The following is a 20,040-nucleotide window of genomic DNA, read 5'->3' on the forward strand; positions in this document are numbered from 1 at the left end:
CTCGTGTTCTTTCACCTCTGTAACATATATTTTAAGTAGGTGAAGCTGCAGGGTATTAGGAGACGTATATGTATACTTATTTATAATAATGAAGTATCCTGTAAGTTTCGCAATAACTTCACAGTGCCACAGATATATGCCACTGGTTGGAGTCGTAATTTGGCTGGAGTATCATAGTGAAAATTTGAAAGAACTAGTTGGAACCTGCGGCACCATTCGCTAACTATCTGATTTAAAATTATCGTATATGCTAATCCCGACTATACTATCTGTGTAGAATATTAAATCATAAAAATCTGATCAGCTCCGTACAAACATATTATGAACATTCATACATTCTTACTAACTCTCGCGTTTTTGACGTATGTAGGATACTGGATAGTTGGATCAAAGAAAACCGTTAAAAATAATACACATTATACTTTTTTGGTTCACTCCAGTGAGGGGTTGTCCTCTTCGGTTCTTCCCCTAAATCAGAGTAATACACTTGGCTAGAGTAAAGCACATCGTTGCAGGAAGGGTAGCAAGATGAGGAGTATTCGTGATGTTCCCTCTGTTCATCGCTGTCCTTGTAGTATGCGTAGATCAGACGCTGTTCCACTAAGGCTAAAAGGATAGACGTTAGTTTTACGCTTATTGATATTTAATAAGTAAAAGTCTTTAAAATGAGCTTATTACTTAAAATTGTTGTCATCGTTTATTAAATCATCTAGTATCCATAACTGTTTCAAAATTGAACATCAGATAGGAATTATTACCATTGTAATATCAAGCATTACAGTTCAACAATTCGTATAAATCAAACTAGTATGATCTATGAATTGTAAATTATAGTTCAAAAGCTTCAAAACATAGTGTTCGATTCCGAGAAGCTCCAAACGCTTACTAATATTATAAAGCTGAAGATCATGTTTGTTCGTTTCTATGGTTAAACGCGATTATCTCAGAAACTACTGATTTAAGATAAAGAAATTATATTGTAGGTATAATCATTTTATCTAGGTAATTAAAAATTTTAATGATGCAGTGTTTATATCGAATTTTTAAATCCAATTAATTAAGTAATGAATTCAATGATTGAAAAGAACGATTGATTTTACCTTTTACTTCTTTGATGCAAATAAAATCTTGAACTGTTGAACAGATCGGTTCCAAAATAGATTTTCCTGCAACATTGATTTACCTAGTATATTTTTTCTAGTCTGTGATAATACTATACAAGCCGGAAGCGTGACTATCTCCTTATATATATTTTAATGTTATTAATTGAAAACATTTTTTTTTCATATCTATAAAATAAAATTTAACTTACTTGGCCAATTAAACATAACGCATTTACATCTCTTCATTGTTTCGCGCATCAATAAATCCTGCTGGCAATTGCTATCTGTATAGAATTCAAAGTATTCTAACTTCCTTTCGTTTTGGAAGAAACATTGTCTTAAATCTGGAGACAGAGCTCGAAGAGATGTATCCGTTTTGTATGTTGTTGGAGTCACTTCTATGGTCGTCATTTTGTCCATGGGCAGACGTAGAATCGTGGTACTGTATACGTGGTCTGTTGGTGATCTGATTAAGACCTGTAAATCAAAGTTTTTCAAATCTCTTCACAGTTGCTGTTATTAGAAGTCCTAATTTACCTTGTCCTAAACTTCTTCTTTTCCTAACTACTTCTAGGCTAAAAGATAAGTTACTTATAGTATTCCCTTCATATTCAAATACCTTCATCAATGATCTAATGCTAAGATTTCATACAATAAAGGCACTTTAAATTTACTTACATTAAATCCTCTGTAATGTCCATCACAAATGTACTGGTGTTCACTTATGTTTAGGTACAATTCGATATCTACTCCATTTGCTTCTCCTGACGCCATCACCCTATAAGGCACTATGTCGGCTGCAGGTGGGAATATAGTGGGATAGCCGATGTCTAGACCCCACTCTAGAGGAGTAGCTGATACGTTTTCGTTAAATGTTTGCTGCCATTTTAATGTGCTGTTTGTCCTGAAATTTGTTTTGGGATTTTATATAGCAGTAAGTATAATTCTATGTGTGTAATTTGAATGATCACACGGCATACCTGACCCTACCTTACTACTAACACGTAAGTAGGAATTCATAATAGTTTACCTTGCGTTGTCTTTTGTCTGTTTGCTACATTATGAAGAAGTTTGTGCATTATTTAAGTAGCTTTAATCAGGTCATAATTTTACAAGAATCAAGTAACTTACATTCCGCCTAAAGGAAGATCGTTGAAAGTATAGCACAGACCGTATTCTGTAAAAACAGGTTTAAAGAATTTTTCACAGCAATCTGATGAATGCCACTCTGTATTGTTTTCTGGGCGCCAATGGCAGAATTTTACAATTTCTTCACATTTTGGAGAGCCCTAAATACAATATTAGAAGAATAAATTAGTTGCATTATTAATTTTATTTTCGACACCATTATTAAAATAACAATAATTAAAAGTAGCAAAAAGAGAGGAAAAATGAGGATAAACTGTATGATTTCACACTAAACACATATGGAACAGAAAATATATGCTTTTTATTAAATCAATTACCCATAATACATTACTAACCTGCACAATAAATTCCTGAAGCTTTATGTTCTGGTCCGTTGTTAATCTTTGATTTTTAGAACGATTAGATACCATGTGTGGGCATACTAATGAAGCGAAAGAGTTCTCTAATCTGAAAACATTAATAAGAATGATTTGGCTTTACTTTATAATTATTGCAAATATACAGGTTGTCTAAAAGCGTATGCAAATTTTAATTCCATCTGAGCTTAGTACAGAGTATGGGACACCTGTATAATTATAGTAGAGATAGTTCTTGAGATATTAATAAACAATTAATTCAAGAGAAAAATCTTACTCGTTCAATTCCGATACATTTTTATAGGACAGCTTCAAGTGAATATGGGGACACAAAACCACAGTTGGAAAGGGTATTGCCCATATTGGTGTTGGTAGAGAGTCGATAACATTAACAAACGGTGTGGAAGTCCACTTGCTGACCAGCTGGATGATGTTCATGGCACAGATGATGATGCTGATCACGACTATAATTATCCATACTATGCGTTCCTTGTGGCTGAAGGACGGCTCGAAAATATATCTGAAATTAAAAACTTAAAGCTAAAACATAAAAACGCTTCTCAGCACGTGCTTTTTGTTAAAACGTTTTCTTCATGGCAAAAGTCTGCCTGGTAACTGGTAAGTCTAACTGGAAACTTCGAGAATCTATCAAGTCTACTGTCTAGTACCTATAGTTATTAATCAGTAGATATAGTATTTTTAAATTACACCTAAAAGTTTAAATAGATCTGCACTTATTTATATACCGCGATCCATTTAACCGTCTGCTTATTATTTGAAACAAAACTTACTACAATCCCATTACAACAGTTCAAAACTAATAACAAATTTAAATAGTCGAACTACCAAATCGCCCACATCTAATCGAATGATAAAATCTGTAGAGCGTAAGTTCATTACGCGTCGATTCCTCCTAATCAATTTAACTCACTTGACTCCATGCAAAGAGCCTTCATAAAGGAATTGTTTGAGGCCCTTTATCACTTCCCTAAACCACAGTTTTGCGAACAATCTCAAACTCTTTGGCTCGTCCTTTTTAATGGTCACTTGGGGGCTGATATATTTGAAATCCTTTAAATAGAAATCTCTTATGTATTGCATGTCTATTATTTCGTCTGTCGGTATCTTTTTGATGTTCACTTTGTTTTTGTTACGGATCTTTTTCATTGTGATTAGAATATGGTGCTGCTGTGTCCGCTTTGGAGTTAGAAGTGGTGTTACTTGAATGCAAATGCATTTCATTAACTGTAGCAATTACTGTAAAAGGTTCAATATAATGTCGTGTTCTATGTCTATTTTTAAGTATGTCTCTAGACTTTAGAAGTGGTATCTATTTCTTGTTTTTAGTTATTTGTAACCTTCCGTAACTTCCTTCTTCCATCAGTAACCTTCTAATTCCGTCAAAATATAGTTTGCATTGCAAAACATCATTCGATAGTTCTAAAAAAATATCGACTTGTTTAAGATTTCGCACTCAAACTTAAAAAATATAATTTATGTGCTTCTTGAAAAGAATCATATACCAATATACCGTCTATTACTTCCATATGAAAGCAATTTATTTTTGAGTGGAAAAGTTTGCCAATAAGATGGTTCTTCGAAATATATTCTACACACCTGAATTTCAATAAGTAACTAGTATAAAACAACTTCGGCTACTTTCAAAATGCCGTTGGCTGTTTAGTTTTGCACATCATATTTTTTTGTCGTAGTTATTATGGAAACAAAATAATGTGATCAGAAATATTAAAAGTATCATTTTATCTCAAATGTAATGTCCGGAAGTGCGTATTTAGAATAGAGATAAGTAATAATGAACGTGCACATGTTTTAATTTATTTCATTGATATTTTTATAATAGGAAGGCTACCTGCTTGTTTAGAATCTAGATGATTATGATATAGGTACCTACCCATTATAGGATGTATAATATAATGACTAGCCTGTTATACTGGTTTGGACCTGGAAAGAATATAAAATAAAACCAACCTAAGCTACTACGGGTATCTAACCATACATAGCTTTGTACTAGTAGAATTATTTTTAAAGTCGACTTTCAGTTAAATTCTAGAAAGTAAACTGAAAAACAAAAAAACCACCAAGTTTGGATAACGAAGCAGATGAAAAAACTTTAAACAAAAAAGTGTGTATACTTATATTTATATGTAATTGAAATGAATACAGTAACTTACAACAGTATCAAACTCCATTTATTGGAGTTAAATGTTGATTCTCGAAACATCGGATGTGAGGCATAATAGTTCTGAAGCCTTACAAAGTAGCGTCATGTTTCAACTTACAAGAATGAAGTTATATGCGCTAGAGTAAATAACCTCTTAGTTGTGAGCCTTGTAAGACGATCTAATGGGCAAGATACTTTTTATACATATGTGGAGCAGATTTTGTGGCTAGTAGCAATGCATCAGAAGTTTTGGAAAAATGAAAAAAAAATTCTACCATTCCTTCCTCGGTAAAGTTTTTTTTATTAATTATTCTGTTTTGCCCTAAATAATAAGTTCCATCGAGCATAATATACCACATACGAGGCTTCCTGTATAATCATAATATCTAAAATTAGGTACAAATATTTTTGTAAATAGTTATTTGAAGAAAATTCAGAGAGTTCTTACTCTGTTTCAAGAAGAAAAACTACCTACTTTTATAAATTTTATTACTAAACTTATTGTGTAAAAATGAATTTGCTTATAGCTATATAGTAAAATATCTAATATTAACCTCATTAAAAACCTATGACAATAGACTAAATTATTGTTTACATTATTAACGTAATCACTACATAGTATAAAACAAAGTCGCTTTCTCTGTCCCTATATCCCTATGTCCCTATGTCCCTTTGTATGCTTAAATCTTTGAAACTACGCAACGGATTTTAATGCGGTTTTTTTTAATAGATAGAGTGATTCAAGAGGAAGGTTTATATGTATAATAACATCCGTTAAATAGTGGAGAAGTATGTAATGTTATTTTTGAGGTTTCTAATGTGATGTCGTAAAAAATTACATTTTTCCGCTTACATTGCAAACGCAGGCTGAACCCTACGAGTTTTATCAAAATAATGTACTAAGTATTGTACACATTGAAAAGGTCAACAGAAAAGTCCGTGATGGTATATGTCTATCTCTTATGGATAACCCACAATAACTTTTTTTTGTCATTTACTTTTTACGACTAAAATAATGGCTAATTTTCGAAGCGATTTTAACCAATACAGCATTAATCCTTAACCAATTAAATACCTTGAATACATTGTTCATTTAATATAGATCTTTAAAGCCCTTTACACCGTATGATTTAAGTGAATATTTTCGAAGATATTACAGATTTAAAAATTGCGGGACGTAGCGTTTGCGGCGGTACCGGCCGCGGGCCGGCCGCCCGGCCGCCCGGCTATATATTTTATACCCGTGCGAAGCCGGAGCGGGCCGCTATGTTTTTATATACAACGTTCACAGTTTTTCTGTAGTGTATTTACTATTTAGTATCAGCATTGCACCCGTGCGAAGCCGGGGCGGGTCGCTAGTAATTATATAAAGTTTCAATATCAATGAATATTTTACAAACGGGACATGGGTCAGTGCGATAACGAGTTAGGGATCACAGAGACTTGATACTATTTATCTACGAATAAATTTAATATCTATCTATGTAGTATTTGTATAAAAAAGCTAACCAACTGAACTTGATTGAGAACTTGTAGTAAAAAAAGTGAAGTCCCGTGTCCCCTAGTGGGGTATGGAGTAGATGCATTATTCATACATCTGTTTTACTGATCGATTTTCTTTAAGGACCAACTGTAGGAACTTGTAGTAAGGCCATATCTATATACATATATAAAACTCAAAGGTGATATAGTGATCTATCAACGTACAGCCCAAACCACTGGACGTATCGGGCTGAAATTTGGCATGCAGGTAGATGTTAGGACGTAGGCATCCGCTAAGAAAGGATTTCCCGAAATTCTTTCGGGAACGGGGAAAAACGGGGATGCACGTACAAAGTCGTGGGCGGAAGCTAGTTAAAAATAAAATGGAATTGTAGAAACAACAGAAATGGAAATGAGCATACAACTTAGATCTAATAAAGATAACTACTTCTTAATAGAAATAATTACATTATTCATTCTACTGTATTTAAGGTAAAACAATACAAGTATGTGTGTAATACTTGAAGACTCTTTTTACCGTGGAAAAAAACATTGGAGAATTTAAAATTACGGCTGGATTCTCATTTGAATGGCTTTGGCTCGTAAACAACTTGTTTACAAACGAAAACGTAGCTAGTTTTATATGGATACATAAAAATAATGCAACCAAGCTTTTTTTTAATTCAAGTATCAACATTATTATGTCACACTATACTACTCTAACTTATAGAAAAGATATCGTGAATGGTCATAAACTCAGTAACATAACATATTCCCAGTGCGATAGTCTACTTGTAATTATCACAAGTGTGGTTTATTTATTTATATCGATTGCGAAGTTATTTGTTTTTAGAATAGTGAATAATTAATTCAGGTAATATGTAACAGGTTTTTTTTAATCACATAAATGATATGCGCGTGTTTCTTCTATCCAAGTAATTATTTAGGAATGTGTTTTTTTATCTTGTGGATGATAAACACATTAGAAGTGTAGATGAGTTATTTTGTTGCTATGTATGAACTAAATAAATAATTAATTTGTTGTGATATGATTCGATTAAATGTGTCTATAAAATGTGTGGTGCGGTAGCTGTGTAAAGGTAACGATGTGCTTGAAAATTTAGTGCCGTGGAAGAAGTGTGACGAAGAGTAGAGATATAGGTAGTTAACTTAAATGAATAAGTTTATAAAAATTGATCCGATCAGTAAAGGAGTTAAAAATGAACATAGAACTTCAGAATATAATCATTCTAATCATATTATTTTAGAACAATATGTTTTGCTAACTGATATATAAATATTATGATTGTAAGAAACCAAAGAAATGCTTCACTACTTTCTGGTAACTTTTTCATACATTATTTATCATTCTAACTGACAGATAATTTAAACAAAACAGGAAACTGTGAATCCGGGCATAATGTCCAAAAATGTACAGTCCGTAATGATAACGAATTATTTCTCAATTTATTTACACCATAAAGTATTATGACCCTTGTCCGTTGTATATGTCAATAGATTTATAAGTATTTCAATGGAACCTTCCGTAGGAACAGCGAATAGTACCTAGGTACCTAAAAAAACGCTACTGTAGTACCCAACTAAACCATTGAACTGAGTTAGATAAAGTTTGGAATTGAGAAAGATTTGTCTCTAGGGAAAACTTCTTTTATTCAGAAAATAATTATGTGATTGTAATAGATGAGGAAAATAGGTACAACGAGATAATCTGAAGAGCACGCAAAGCCATGCTAGGCCACAGTAACATTATAAAAGTCTGTCCATTTTTTTGGGTTTGGGAAACTTGGAATAAAAAACTTCAACTATATTGGCACCAAGAATCAAACATAGGCTACTTTTTTCAAAAACCAACCCTAAAGGGTAGGAATAGGAAATAGTTTTGCGCGTGGTTTTATCTGTGGGTGGACGCGCATAATCCGAACTAAAGATAAAACACCGCTCTCTGTTTAGTTTCTGACTTCCAACTACATAATATATGGTGTAAATATATTTCATTTATTTATTATTATTAACTATTTTCAGATTAGGATGTCGTTGATAAAGGAATCATTCTGTGCGTTGGTGTTCCTCTCTTTAGTATATGAGTGTGAGTATCAGTTTGTTCTCCCCTTATCTAATTTACTTGAACTATGGCTTCAGTGATAATGCTCTATCTATTGCTAGACTACCAAACTATTACACAATGTTATGTATGGTCATGTTAATGGATTACCTATGTAAAAATTTGTATCTTTTTATTGTAGTTTTTGTTTATGTTTTACCAAATGGACTATAAAATATTTGGTATAGCATTACGCCCTAAAACGTGTTTTCTAGCGACTGGCTGTTCAATCATGTGTTATATTTTTTGTTGTATTTACAAAATGCATCTATTATGTTTATTCGTACCTAGTCATAGTTGCCAAAATAAGCTTTTCTTTGTTTATGAATATAGATAGCCTCCCTGTTTTGATCCAGGGATAAAATTGAGTGTTATTTTTCACATTTTTGTAACTTCCTTTATCTAATAAATCTCTAATTTAACTAATTTTTAATTTACAAATATATATTTCAGCCACAAGTATACGCTGTTACGACTGCAATAGCGCGAACAACTCAGCCTGTCTCGACGTTAAGAAGTATGAAAGCGGGGAACATCCCTACATCGTGCCAATCATCGACTGCGAGATGTCCATCCCTAATTCCAACCAGATGCAGTTCTTCTGTCGGAAAATTGTGCAAACCAGTAAGTTTGTTTTACATTTTCGCCCGCAACTTCGCCTGCGTAGTTAAAGAAAAACCGGCATAGTTCCCGTTCTCGTGGGATTTTAGGGATAAAAGCTATTCTCTATGTGTGTGCCAATTTGCCAAATTTAATGAAAACGATTAATCTGTTTTTAAGTGGAGGAGTAACAAACAAACAAACATAAAATTTCGTTAATATTAGTAGGATGTTTCAGAAGCATTTTGGTAACTTTATATTCTTGGGTGCTACCTACTTAAAAAGTGGTGGTTAGAAATTCTAAGTAAGTTGCAATTGTAATTTACCTCACTTCTGTTAATTTATCTCTGACGTGGTAGTAATCGGTAATAGTTTCTGAACAATATTACATTGCATTGTTTTTAATAAACACTCTGATACAGCTCAGATCAGAATAATTTAACAACAAAATAAAATTTATTTTTCTAAAGATTTTCCTCATTAATTAACATCTTGGACACGTGACCGGATTATGGGAGAAATTCTGAGTAGATATACAATATTGCTGCTATTCCATTCTTTATGTCATAGTCATAAATTGGTCTTAAAGCACAATCATGGCATTTTATTATGTGATTTTTCGTCTTTATCGATTTATTTATTGTAGGTATAGCAATTTAAAATTCGACGCACTATTTGATTTACATTGCAAATGTTTTGTTAGTAAAACTGAATTCTATGTTTAGTAAGTAATGTTAGTTTTGCTTTCCTTTTTATTTCCACGGACTCCTTATTCCTATCTCCTCAAAATAATCCCTATCCTGAGAAATTTCCATACAGTTTTTGCCCATTGTTTCCATTAAATCATCATGTTTTCGAGGTTTACCTGTATTCCTTTTCCATCAATCCATATTCTTGCTAATAAAATTTGACTTATTTTTTAGTCTTCCATTCCCACCGTGACTCCGAAGTCCGTGTGACTCGTAGCTGCGGCTGGAGGCTTCACGAGAAGGACTGCTATAAGGACGACAATAGTGACCATCTTGGAACCGTGTGCCAATGCTTCCATGACATGTGCAATAGTAGCGAACCTGTTGACCCTACTGGCATATCTGTTCTGTTCTTGTGTCTTTCTGCCATTTTGTACTTTTGGCGCTAATAAATGATTTTTGAAGTGTGGTGGTTTTACTTTAGTTGGACTGTTTCTACTATAATAATAGTGACCATCTTGGAACCGTGTGCCAATGCTTCCATGATATGTGCAATGGTAGCGAACCTGTTGACCCTACTGGCATATCTGTTCTGTTCTTGTGCCTTTCTGCCATTTTGTACTTTTGGCGCTAATAAATGATTTTTAAAGTGTGGTGGTTTTTCTTTAGTTCGACTGCTTCTAGGATAATAATGTTGACCACCTCGGGACTATGTGTCAGTAAGGTGTCAGTGCGTCCATGACATGTGCAATGACAATCTGTATTTTTAGCGCTTTTTAATTTTGAATTGAAATTAAGACCATTTGAAGTCCTATATAAATATACCTTTCGTTTTTTATTGACCATAGATAGAAGACAGTGAGTATATAATATAAAGCACGATAATGTTTATTAATTATAAGTCCATAATCCCGAATAAAGTTCAATTACTGAAATAATAAAAACTGCACGTACGGCATTATTTCCTCGAAATGGCACTACCCATTTTAACGTATATTTAACGTTCACGATTTTTAAATGAAACATCAATTCATTTGAATTCGAGAAAATTCTATAAATAAAGGTGTGTCAACACTGCGCCGTGTGAACGAACCACCGTTAGGGCTTTTCCCCACCGCACTGTTGACCGGGATATACCTACCAGTATTTGTTTTTATGCAATATGGATCACTGGGGTTAAGAGATTTAGTTTACCCTCCGAGCGCTATGTTTGATATATCTTACAATCCGTTTTATGAATTGTTTGTTTGTTGTGTCACGCGTTTTGGATTTCGAAATTGTTGGTAAATTTAGCGTAAACGAGAATTCCAGTCAATAACCTTATTGACTAATTTTACCGGTCAATAAGGTTATTGACTGGTTTAGGGTTTTGACTGTAACATAATATATAATTTTCTTTTTCAATTAGTATTCATTGCATTGTGTTGAGGAGAGTTGAAGTTGAGGAGAGTTAGAGGCGATTAACAGGCGAGTAAGAGGCGCCAAAATATATATTGAACAAGAAAACTTGTGTATGCTAATAAAAAAAAAACCATGACAATGACGCTAAAAAAATATGCTTCCTATTATACCTATGTTTAAAGTAAACAAAAATTTAAACGAATTGCTATTAGAACATTCTATGGGCTCTCCCCAAAATGAGAGCTAAAGTCGGCAATATGTTGTTTTTTTTTTCGTTGCAAAAAAACATGATATTTCTTAGTAACAGTACCTCTATTTTTCATAGACATTTAATTCTTAGTACATTGCGTTGCTATAATAATATTTCATTACAAAATTAGCGGAAATAAGGTTAAAGGTTATCGCATCTTCACCCACTTATCTATTCTTTTTCATTTAAAATAGCAAAGGATGATTAGATTTATAAATATCTCCCGTTACATAATAATAAAATTATCTGCTAGAATACAGTGTGAAGTTCCGAGAAATTAATTTGTGAGTTTAGCCACATTTAGCCCTCAAGGAGGTATTAAGTTTGCGTTTAATAAATTATGATATAGTTGACTTATTCCTTTTCAAAGAAATGATAGTGAAGCTTAGATAGGCTTTGCTTCGTTGAGTTTATTTGAAGTCGTTTGAATTTTAAATCATATAATTGATACGGATCATTGACTATATTAGGTATATTATGTAGAAGTAGGAGTTTTACAGGTAAGGATTTATAATTTTGTTGGTGAGTACGAATTTTAGAAACCTTTTCTTAGATTTTTGTTTACCTTATCTATTATGAAAATATTGTAATTTGTACGTTATGTATTATTAACAGACTCGATATATCAACGATGCAAGTAGGTTAGGTCCAAAGGTGAAGATTTTTTGAAATAATTTTTATATTTAAGTACATACTTTATATAAGTTTGCACTGTGCAGCCAGTTTCGATAGGTACAAATTTGTGTGATAGTTGACATCGACACTATATTACGAGGAACATAGTCCTCTTTAATTGTGACATTTTAAAATAAAACACTTATTAAGTATATTTGCATAATTTTATTTCAATAACATAGTGCGTTATAAACATTTTAAAACATTAATTGTAGCAGAATCATTTCTTGGATTAAAAATAAATTACAATCCACCCAGCCAGAGAAACAATTCCGTTACAAAACTAACTCTTAAGTACTTATAAATATTTATAAGAAAATTACATAAATCTTACTTCTAGATCGACATAGGTAATACATTGGCGGTAAAATTGACAATTACGTCAGTGAAAAGTCAGAAAAAAAGAGTAGAAACTTGTTTCTTTAAACATGAGCCCTTATTTCGAATTTGATTCGATGAGTTTTCACGCCACCTAATTAAGATAATTGGAACCATAATGGACTAGATTTAAGCGTTATTTTTCATTGTTCACAATCAATAGCGAATTTCCTAACTAAATTAAGGAATAAACTAGTAAACATCCACTGATAACAATTACGTTTCTTTAATCTGCCGTTTTTCTCGACCAGTCTGCTCTGGGTCAGTTTGTTCAGGCTCGCTGCGTTCCTCTTGGTTTGGCATGTCTGAAACATATGTATTTATTGTTATTCATCCTATCTAGTAACATTGTATCACCAAACTATAGTAGAATAAAAATAAAGTTCTGGTTCAAATCTAAAAGCTATTACTAGTATGTTTAAATGTTTAACCTAGTGCTCCATTTATTTATAAAGAAATACAAATTTATTTTCCTCATTGCATTATTTGGCATAAAGACACCTTTCTTCTTTATTATTTTAACAACAGTAGCCAAACCCGTTTAATAAGCCTATGTTCCTAGCTAATTAAGTTAATTGAAACACTAAACAAACTGTCATAAAGCCTAAATTGTACCATCATCTTCACTCCTAAACCCTCGTCCGAGTCGTGGTCCGAACCACATCCCGGTGCTGTCACTCGTGCCCTCGCTTTCCCGTTTGACGAAGCGGTTCCTTCCAAAAATCAGGTCTTCCAATCTTGGAGACATCTGCATGGGATAGGAACGGCCGACGCGTGGGAACGCGTAAAGTTGACGCTTGTCGATTTCTTGGTCTGGAATGGAAATTAATTGCAAATAGATTGAAACAATCTGTTGGGCTTACTCAATAGTGCAAATAATATGTAAAAATTATCGTCTTGAAGACGTGTCAAATGGACTATCAGGGATATAATCAGCAGCCTTTTGTGTTTTGCTTACGTTTATCGATGACGTTCAGTGCAAGTAGGAGATTTATCAAAAGTTTTTATTATTAATCTTTAACGGTACTATTATTTAAGTATTATTTATAAGTATTACCTTAGAGCTTAGTTTGTAAGTCAACGATTAATAAATCTGATAGTTTGGATTTAGATCATAACATAGATAGGTATTATATTATGTGATATTAAAAAAAGAGCAATCGCTATTACCTTAGAGCTTAGTTTGTAAGTTTAGAATTAAAAAATCTGATAGTTTGGATTTAGATCATAACATAGATATATTATATTATTATGTGATATTAAAAAAAGAGCAATCACCAATCATATACATAATGAAATTAAACATACAATTTAGATAATTGAATATTCAAATTTACAAACAAATGTGTAATATTAAGCACGTTAAAGTCCAATCTTACCTAGCAGATCATTAATAGGTATCTGCCAAGTCTGATGTGAGGAGCGGCCGACCCTCGGGAAGGGGTACAGATTGAGGACCCCATCTCGGCGCAGTTTTGTCCCGCTGTCTATGAACAAAGATTTTTATTTTTATTTTATTGTGAATACTAATATTTTGTAGTTTTCAGCTAATAGGTATTCAAATGCATCTGTAAAATGGTGAGTACCTAATACATATTGTATATTACGATAATAATTGTTAAAAGATTATTAAGATGTAATAATTACGAACCAGTAATAATTTATTTGGTTGTTATTTATTGCGAAAAAAACTGGATTAGATAGATCGGTGGAAAATAGTACCTACTATAAAATCTCACTCTCAAATTACACTCTCGCAGGGAATGGAAATATAAAGATAAACCATTTATTTGTTATTCATATTGATTAAAAATAAAGTAAACGTTATTCATATTGATTAAAAATAAAGTAACTTGTAGGTAAATATTCTTGGCAACTCGAATTTATATCAAAAAACTAAAAATACTGTCTCTAGCAATTTGTCCGCTTACTATAATCCATTCTGAAATATACACTAATCAAATTATTTAAAAGACTGCTTTAAATAATTCACTAGGTCTCGTCTAGAAAATTCTGAATCAATAAAAAAGACAAAAACGTCAGTTCTTCATTGATACTAATAGACGAGCCCTTTTCATTGTTTGAATCCACTGATGGACTCTATAACTCGATTTGGAAACTTCTCCGGTCGTAATGCTCTTTAAAAACTTGTTTTTTTATTCTCCATTGTTGTCTGTTGATATTTAAAATTGGATTATTACAAAAGCTCCCTTTGGAAAATACTTGAATGTTTGTTTTAAATTGTTTACGTTCTATGGATATTTAACTCTTTTTAAGACGATTTGCCATAATTGCTCTATCTACCTAATATAATTCTGTAGGTATGATACGGCTATTTTATACAGTTGGTTTTTTCGTAAAATAAATGATATATTTACTCAGCACAACTTTCATCTGAACTTCGAAGCTCCTAAAGCGTGGTCTACATAAACTCCGTGTCTACAAAACTCACAGCACAGCTGCATTATATATACGAGGTTATATTTAACGCTACATTCAATAGATATATCTATAGGTACTTATAATAAATCTGTAGAGAGGCCAATTCTGTACATGAAATATATTTAAAAAAAAACTATGAAGGGGTGATAAGGGATCGCTACTGATGCCAAAAATGCAATCAGTAAAATTTTTGTCTGTCTGTCTGTCTGTCTGTATATTCGTTATAGAAACAAAAACTACACGACGGATTTTAACCAAATTTGGCACAATTATTCTTCATACTCCTGGGCAGGTTATAGTAAAAGAATCATGTAAATCGGTGTAGAAACACCAAAGTTATACATGAAATACGCTATAAGTCATCGCGCGTGAATACAGAATCATGCAGCCATAAGGATTATTTTTGTGTATCAGTTGCCGCGTTCGACGCGCTTCGCGGCGGGAGCTATAAAAAGGCGGCGGGTCTGCACCCGTTTCGCGTTGTCATGGCATTACGTGTGAACGGCTGAACCGATTTTGATAATTCTTTTCTATTATATTCCTTGAAGTACGAGGATGGTTTTTATGTAGAGAAAACGTAAATATGTACCACGGGCGAAGCCGGGGCGGACCGCTAGTTTACAATAAAATGCGCATTCAATGAATATTTTACTTAGTAGCCTTGATAATTATTTTTTTATATATTTTTTTATTACGCCTAAATCAATCATGTGAATGTATTTAACATATTATGAAATGTAACCAGTGTTCCAGTATAAGGGAATAAGGGATTCCTTTAAAAAATATTCGTTTATTTCAACCTTATTGCTACAGCTACGTTTTATTTATATCGTTGCTCGTTTTAAATTAAATAAGGATCTGAGAAATTACCACAAACAGCCTTCAGGCTAAGTGTTTAATTATTGTTTATTATTATTCTATTCCTCCACTCTAAATATTTTTATGTTGTAGGTGTATAAGGTGTTTATGCTGTTTTTGATTATTTTAGTTAAAGTGTATTTATTTTCAATTAAGAGTCCATTGTATTTAAAAGGCGGTAGATTTAATTAAACTTTATTTAATTCACGCTTAGTAAAAATCCATCTACATAATGATATTTGACTTTTGTAAATAAACTTTTGTCAAAAAATCCAATGGAATCACTTGGAATCACTTGGAATCACTACATAGTATACTTAAAGCAAAGTCGCTTTCTCTGTCCCTATGTCTCTATGTATGCTTAAATCTTTAAAACTACGCAACGGATTTTGATGCGGTTTTTTTAATTGATAGAGTGATTCAAGAGGAAGGTTTTAGTATATCATTTATTATGTTTTAGACAAAGCGGGCGAAGCCGCGGGTGGAAAGCTAGTTAATAATAATTATCGATGTATTAAAAACTCATATCATTCGACAAGCACAAATCTTAATAAAAAACAATTCCAAACCCCAAATTGCGTTCTAAAAACCTACTTAACTCCTTTAAATACAAAGGTAATAATGTTCAAACTATTTAATGAACAAACTTTTTGAGACAATCGGTTGGTTTCAAAGACGTAGGTGTTTCGAGTTTTGTGAACTTTACACATTTGAGAATTATCTGTATAAGTTTTGTAAGTCGATACGCTCATGGGAGTTTAAGGAATATCAATGAATGGGGGTGAATTGTAGCTTTGTATAATCGAGCTTTTGTAAGTATTTTACCATTATGTTAATTGCAGGTAAAAGAAAATTTAGAATATAATCTACTAATTAATAAAAAAAACCAGAAGGCGCCAGCTTTCATATAGAAAAATTATTATCAAAATCGGTTCACCCAGTAGAAAGCTCTGAGGTTACCAAACCCTAAAAACACAACTGAATTGAGAACGTCCTCCTTTTTAAAGTCGATTGAAAGACGAAAGAATAGGAAAATGTAATGAAAAACTTTGAATTGAACCAAAACAATCTTTACCTCTTACTATAATATCAGACTAAGGTAAAATCATAGGTATAATATCTTACATACAGTGAGAAGCCATAAAATAATTTCCGGCGGACGTAGATAACTTTGTTAGGTGTTGGATGCACTCAGCTGATATTAGTTAATTATCAATAGTTTAACCCACGTGGAAGCTACACTGTTCCCCGATCTTATTACTTACCTCCTTCTGTTTCTATCGATCTCTTCTATGGAATTTATTTATATGGGGCTACGTGCTTTCGTGATAATTTGTCGTATGATTGACATTCGGAAAGTGAGCCAAAATACTCTAACTTATAATACATAAATAAATAAGTAAATACTGAATATTGTATCGACATAGTGTGTGCATAGTATTGTCAACTAAATACAGGTTGCCCAGTAACCTAGCTAGGGAAACATTGGGTGGTATAAATTGTTTTAGTAGCCTTTTTATTGAAAAAAAATAGCTTACCGCAGTAATGTTTCTTCTACCAAATTGTAGCTGATACAAAAAACAATAAAGGAGCAATATTTTTTTAAATAGGTGTAATCAATTCAAATTATACATATTTTGCCGAATAAATCGTGTCGACGACTACGTGAACCGTAGGCTTTTCTAAGCGGATCTAAAAAGATTTTCCTCAAAATAAAATTCCTACTTAGCAACACCTTGTTACATTTGTTTTTATTCAATCAGAATTATCCCTCAAAGTTAATTAAATGACGTGGGACATTATTGAAGTAAAACTTCTTTAGGCGCGACTAGGGAGTAACTCAGATTTTTTTTCTGACGGAAGTAACGCTGTGTAGTTTCCGCCATTTAAAAATAATAATTCTGATTGGTTGTAAGTATATGTCATATTACTACACGCTTCTTGACTTATACGCCAGCTAGTGGCAAATATCATAATCAATTAGGATTATTTATTTTCAAATTTTCAAACGGATCAATTGTGAATAGCAAAGTGAATGAAAAATTCAACAGTTTTAAAAACATTATTTTAAATTGCAAAATTTTTGAAAATCTCTAAATATCTTTATATATAAAAGAAAGTCTGTATGTTCCAACACTTATAACTCGAGTTCTACTGAACCAATTTTCATGGTTTTAGATTCGTTGGATTTGTCTCCGTCCAGAATAGAAGAATAAATCATAAAAACAACAAAAACTAGACGAATAAATATTTCCCCAAAATTTTGATTTTCGTACATGTCAATCATTAGTTGTCAATCCTGTCAAATACGGAAAATAATGTTTGACATTCATGCGTTCAAAAATGTATTATGTGTAAAATAATAAAAAATTAAAAAGGGTGAATAAATATTGTTTGTATTTATTTTAAAATCAATTATTAAAAAGTGCAATAAAAGCAGATACATAAAAATTCCTCAAATGTCTGTGTTTACGCGTGTTTTCAGAAATTAATAAGGTATTTTTGGTGGGGAAACTAACCAAGAAGTTTAGTTCGATTAATTATTAAAAAAATTCTATAAAAATGTAAAAATTCTGACAATTATTTGTTGCGATTTCGTCGACTGCGTCAACAATATTGCTATCAAATTGCTAACTGGCGTTTTGAAGATTACATCCATTTATGCGATGCAATTAGCACAGAAGAAGGTGCAGAAAATGTTGGTCTATTGATTATTTTACCGGCGACATACACAGGTAGCCCAAGTGAATATGCGCAAGATGCAATGACATAATAATATGTTCGTCATTATGGTCGGCCAGATTTATTCATTACATTTATATGTAATCCGAAATGGATGGAAATTATTCAACTGCTGCTTCCCGGACAAATATCAAGTGATCGGCACGACATCACCACACGTGTTTTCAAGCAAAAAATCCGATCACTGATGAGTTACATTAATGGAACACATCTTTGGGATTATTCAATGATGGATGTATTCAATCGAATGACAACAATCTGGCTTGCAGCATGCACACATTTTAATTTGGTTAGTCGAAAGGATTCGGGCAGATAAAATATTATATGAGTGTGCGGGGATTGCTAATCCTGAAACTGATCTAGACCGACATAACGTTGTTATCACGAATATGATTCATGGACCGTGTGACACCATCAACCACCAATCACCATGCATGGTTGACAGTGAGTGTACTGTGTACCTGTACCAAAAGGTATATCTACGAAAATTGATGGCAGAGACCATCACAGGCAACGATGGTTACTGTATCAGCAGCGATCGCCCAATGATAATTGTAAAATTATTATCACAACTAAAGTGAAACGAAACGATGGCGTGGTCGATAACAGTTAAAGAATGAAAAGAGTTAATCCATGCTGCACAAATTATTAAAATTCAGTCATTTTTCTCTGAGACGTGTTTGAAGTAATAAAATAAAATATTATTACATATCAATCCATATAAATATTTATTTTGTATCATTGTATTACGTTCATCAAAGCCTAAATTAGTTCAGCTAAAAGGTAACACAACATTCATTGACAGGGCGGTACAAAGTTCGCCGGGACAGCTAGTACTTGTTTATTTATTACTTTTATTTTCTGACAATTGCGACATTTTATAATATTCAATAACAAGGTTATAATATTGACATGTGCGTTTTACTTCAATCGCGCGTAAAGGTTACACGCACACACTTTTTTTGTGGATAGCTGTGTTATTGTTGTCCAAAAATTTTGTTATTTTTCGTATACCCACCCACATTTTGCAATTTCGTTCGTTTTTCTATGAAGTTCTTTTCTGTTTTGGTGTTTTACGTTAATCTTAAAAAATACAGATTTGATTTAGTTTTAATCAACTTTCGTTCTTAAGTAAAAATAACAGTGTAAAATGTTTTAACGAAAAAATAACAATTTCAAAACAGTTTATATTACGATTAATTGTAATTACTACAAACGTTTTTCAAAACACGCTTAGGTAAGTAAGTAGATCAAGTATGTGAAAAAAATAATAATTTGTAATATATTTTTGAGTCATACTCACGAGATGCACTCACGACTGTTACCAGCAGGAAAATGGAGAGGGTGATTCGAGCTGCGGCCTGCATTTTCTGCACAAAAATAATAATACGAAGACGATATCAATTATTGAAGATTATTTCTCTCTGTTCAAATAAGTAATACAAGTGTCCGACTATAGATTTTTGAAAAACCTATAGACATATTAGACAGTTGGTTTAAAAAAGAGCGTGTATGCCGAGCACACGTGTCAGAAGTGAAACTTCTTTGGCAAGATTCATGGATACCAACATTGTTGCCTTACTCCATGACGTGACGGTTGAAATTTTAATC

The 20,040-nt window shown here is 32.5% G+C and overlaps 2 protein-coding genes across 3 annotated transcripts; one reads left to right on the top strand and one right to left on the bottom strand.

Moving 5' to 3' along the window:
* The first annotated feature begins 7,011 nt into the window (after positions 1-7,011).
* Positions 7,012-10,144, top strand: LOC149897210 (uncharacterized). Of its 2 annotated transcripts, none has more exons than XM_090116923.1 (4): positions 7,012-7,146; positions 8,316-8,379; positions 8,848-9,018; positions 9,918-10,144. In XM_090116923.1, the coding sequence occupies exons 2-4, from the start codon at positions 8,322-8,324 to the stop codon at positions 10,130-10,132; spliced, it is 444 nt and encodes a 147-aa protein (XP_089973049.1). In that variant the 5' UTR covers positions 7,012-7,146; positions 8,316-8,321; the 3' UTR covers positions 10,133-10,144. The 2 variants fall into 2 exon arrangements, with proteins under 2 accessions (XP_089973049.1, XP_089973050.1); XM_090116924.1 differs by lacking the exon at positions 7,012-7,146 and adding an exon at positions 7,271-7,372.
* A 2,295-nt stretch (positions 10,145-12,439) lies between these two features.
* Positions 12,440-19,796, bottom strand: Capa (cardio acceleratory peptide capability). Its single transcript, XM_090116925.1, has 4 exons — positions 19,733-19,796; positions 13,767-13,874; positions 13,003-13,200; positions 12,440-12,692 (listed from the first exon to the last, which is right to left on the bottom strand). Exons 1-4 carry the CDS (start codon positions 19,794-19,796, stop codon positions 12,604-12,606), a joined length of 459 nt encoding a protein of 152 aa, XP_089973051.1. The 3' UTR covers positions 12,440-12,603.
* Positions 19,797-20,040: the final 244 nt, after the last annotated feature.

The sequence above is a fragment of the Colias eurytheme genome, chromosome 26 (genome assembly GCF_061535395.1).
Source record: "Colias eurytheme isolate Ceu_HAF_F1 chromosome 26, ilColEury1 Martin Lab GWU primary, whole genome shotgun sequence".
NCBI lineage: Eukaryota > Metazoa > Arthropoda > Insecta > Lepidoptera > Pieridae > Colias > Colias eurytheme.

What these genes read in the sequence shown, in the direction of transcription:
- LOC149897210 (XM_090116923.1), top strand. Translation starts at nt 8,322, where the DNA reads ATGTCGTTGATAAAGGAATCATTCTGTGCGTTGGTGTTCCTCTCTTTA. An exon ending in CCTCTCTTTAGTATATGAGT is followed by an intron (nt 8,380 to 8,847) that starts GTGAGTATCAGT and finishes TATATATTTCAG; the next exon opens with CCACAAGTATACGCTGTTAC. An exon ending in TCGGAAAATTGTGCAAACCA is followed by an intron (nt 9,019 to 9,917) that starts GTAAGTTTGTTT and finishes CTTATTTTTTAG; the next exon opens with TCTTCCATTCCCACCGTGAC.
- Capa (XM_090116925.1), bottom strand. Translation starts at nt 19,796, where the DNA reads ATGCAGGCCGCAGCTCGAATCACCCTCTCCATTTTCCTGCTGGTAACA. An exon ending in AACAGTCGTGAGTGCATCTC is followed by an intron (nt 13,875 to 19,732) that starts GTGAGTATGACT and finishes CTTTGTTCATAG; the next exon opens with ACAGCGGGACAAAACTGCGC. An exon ending in ACCTATTAATGATCTGCTAG is followed by an intron (nt 13,201 to 13,766) that starts GTAAGATTGGAC and finishes TTTCCATTCCAG; the next exon opens with ACCAAGAAATCGACAAGCGT.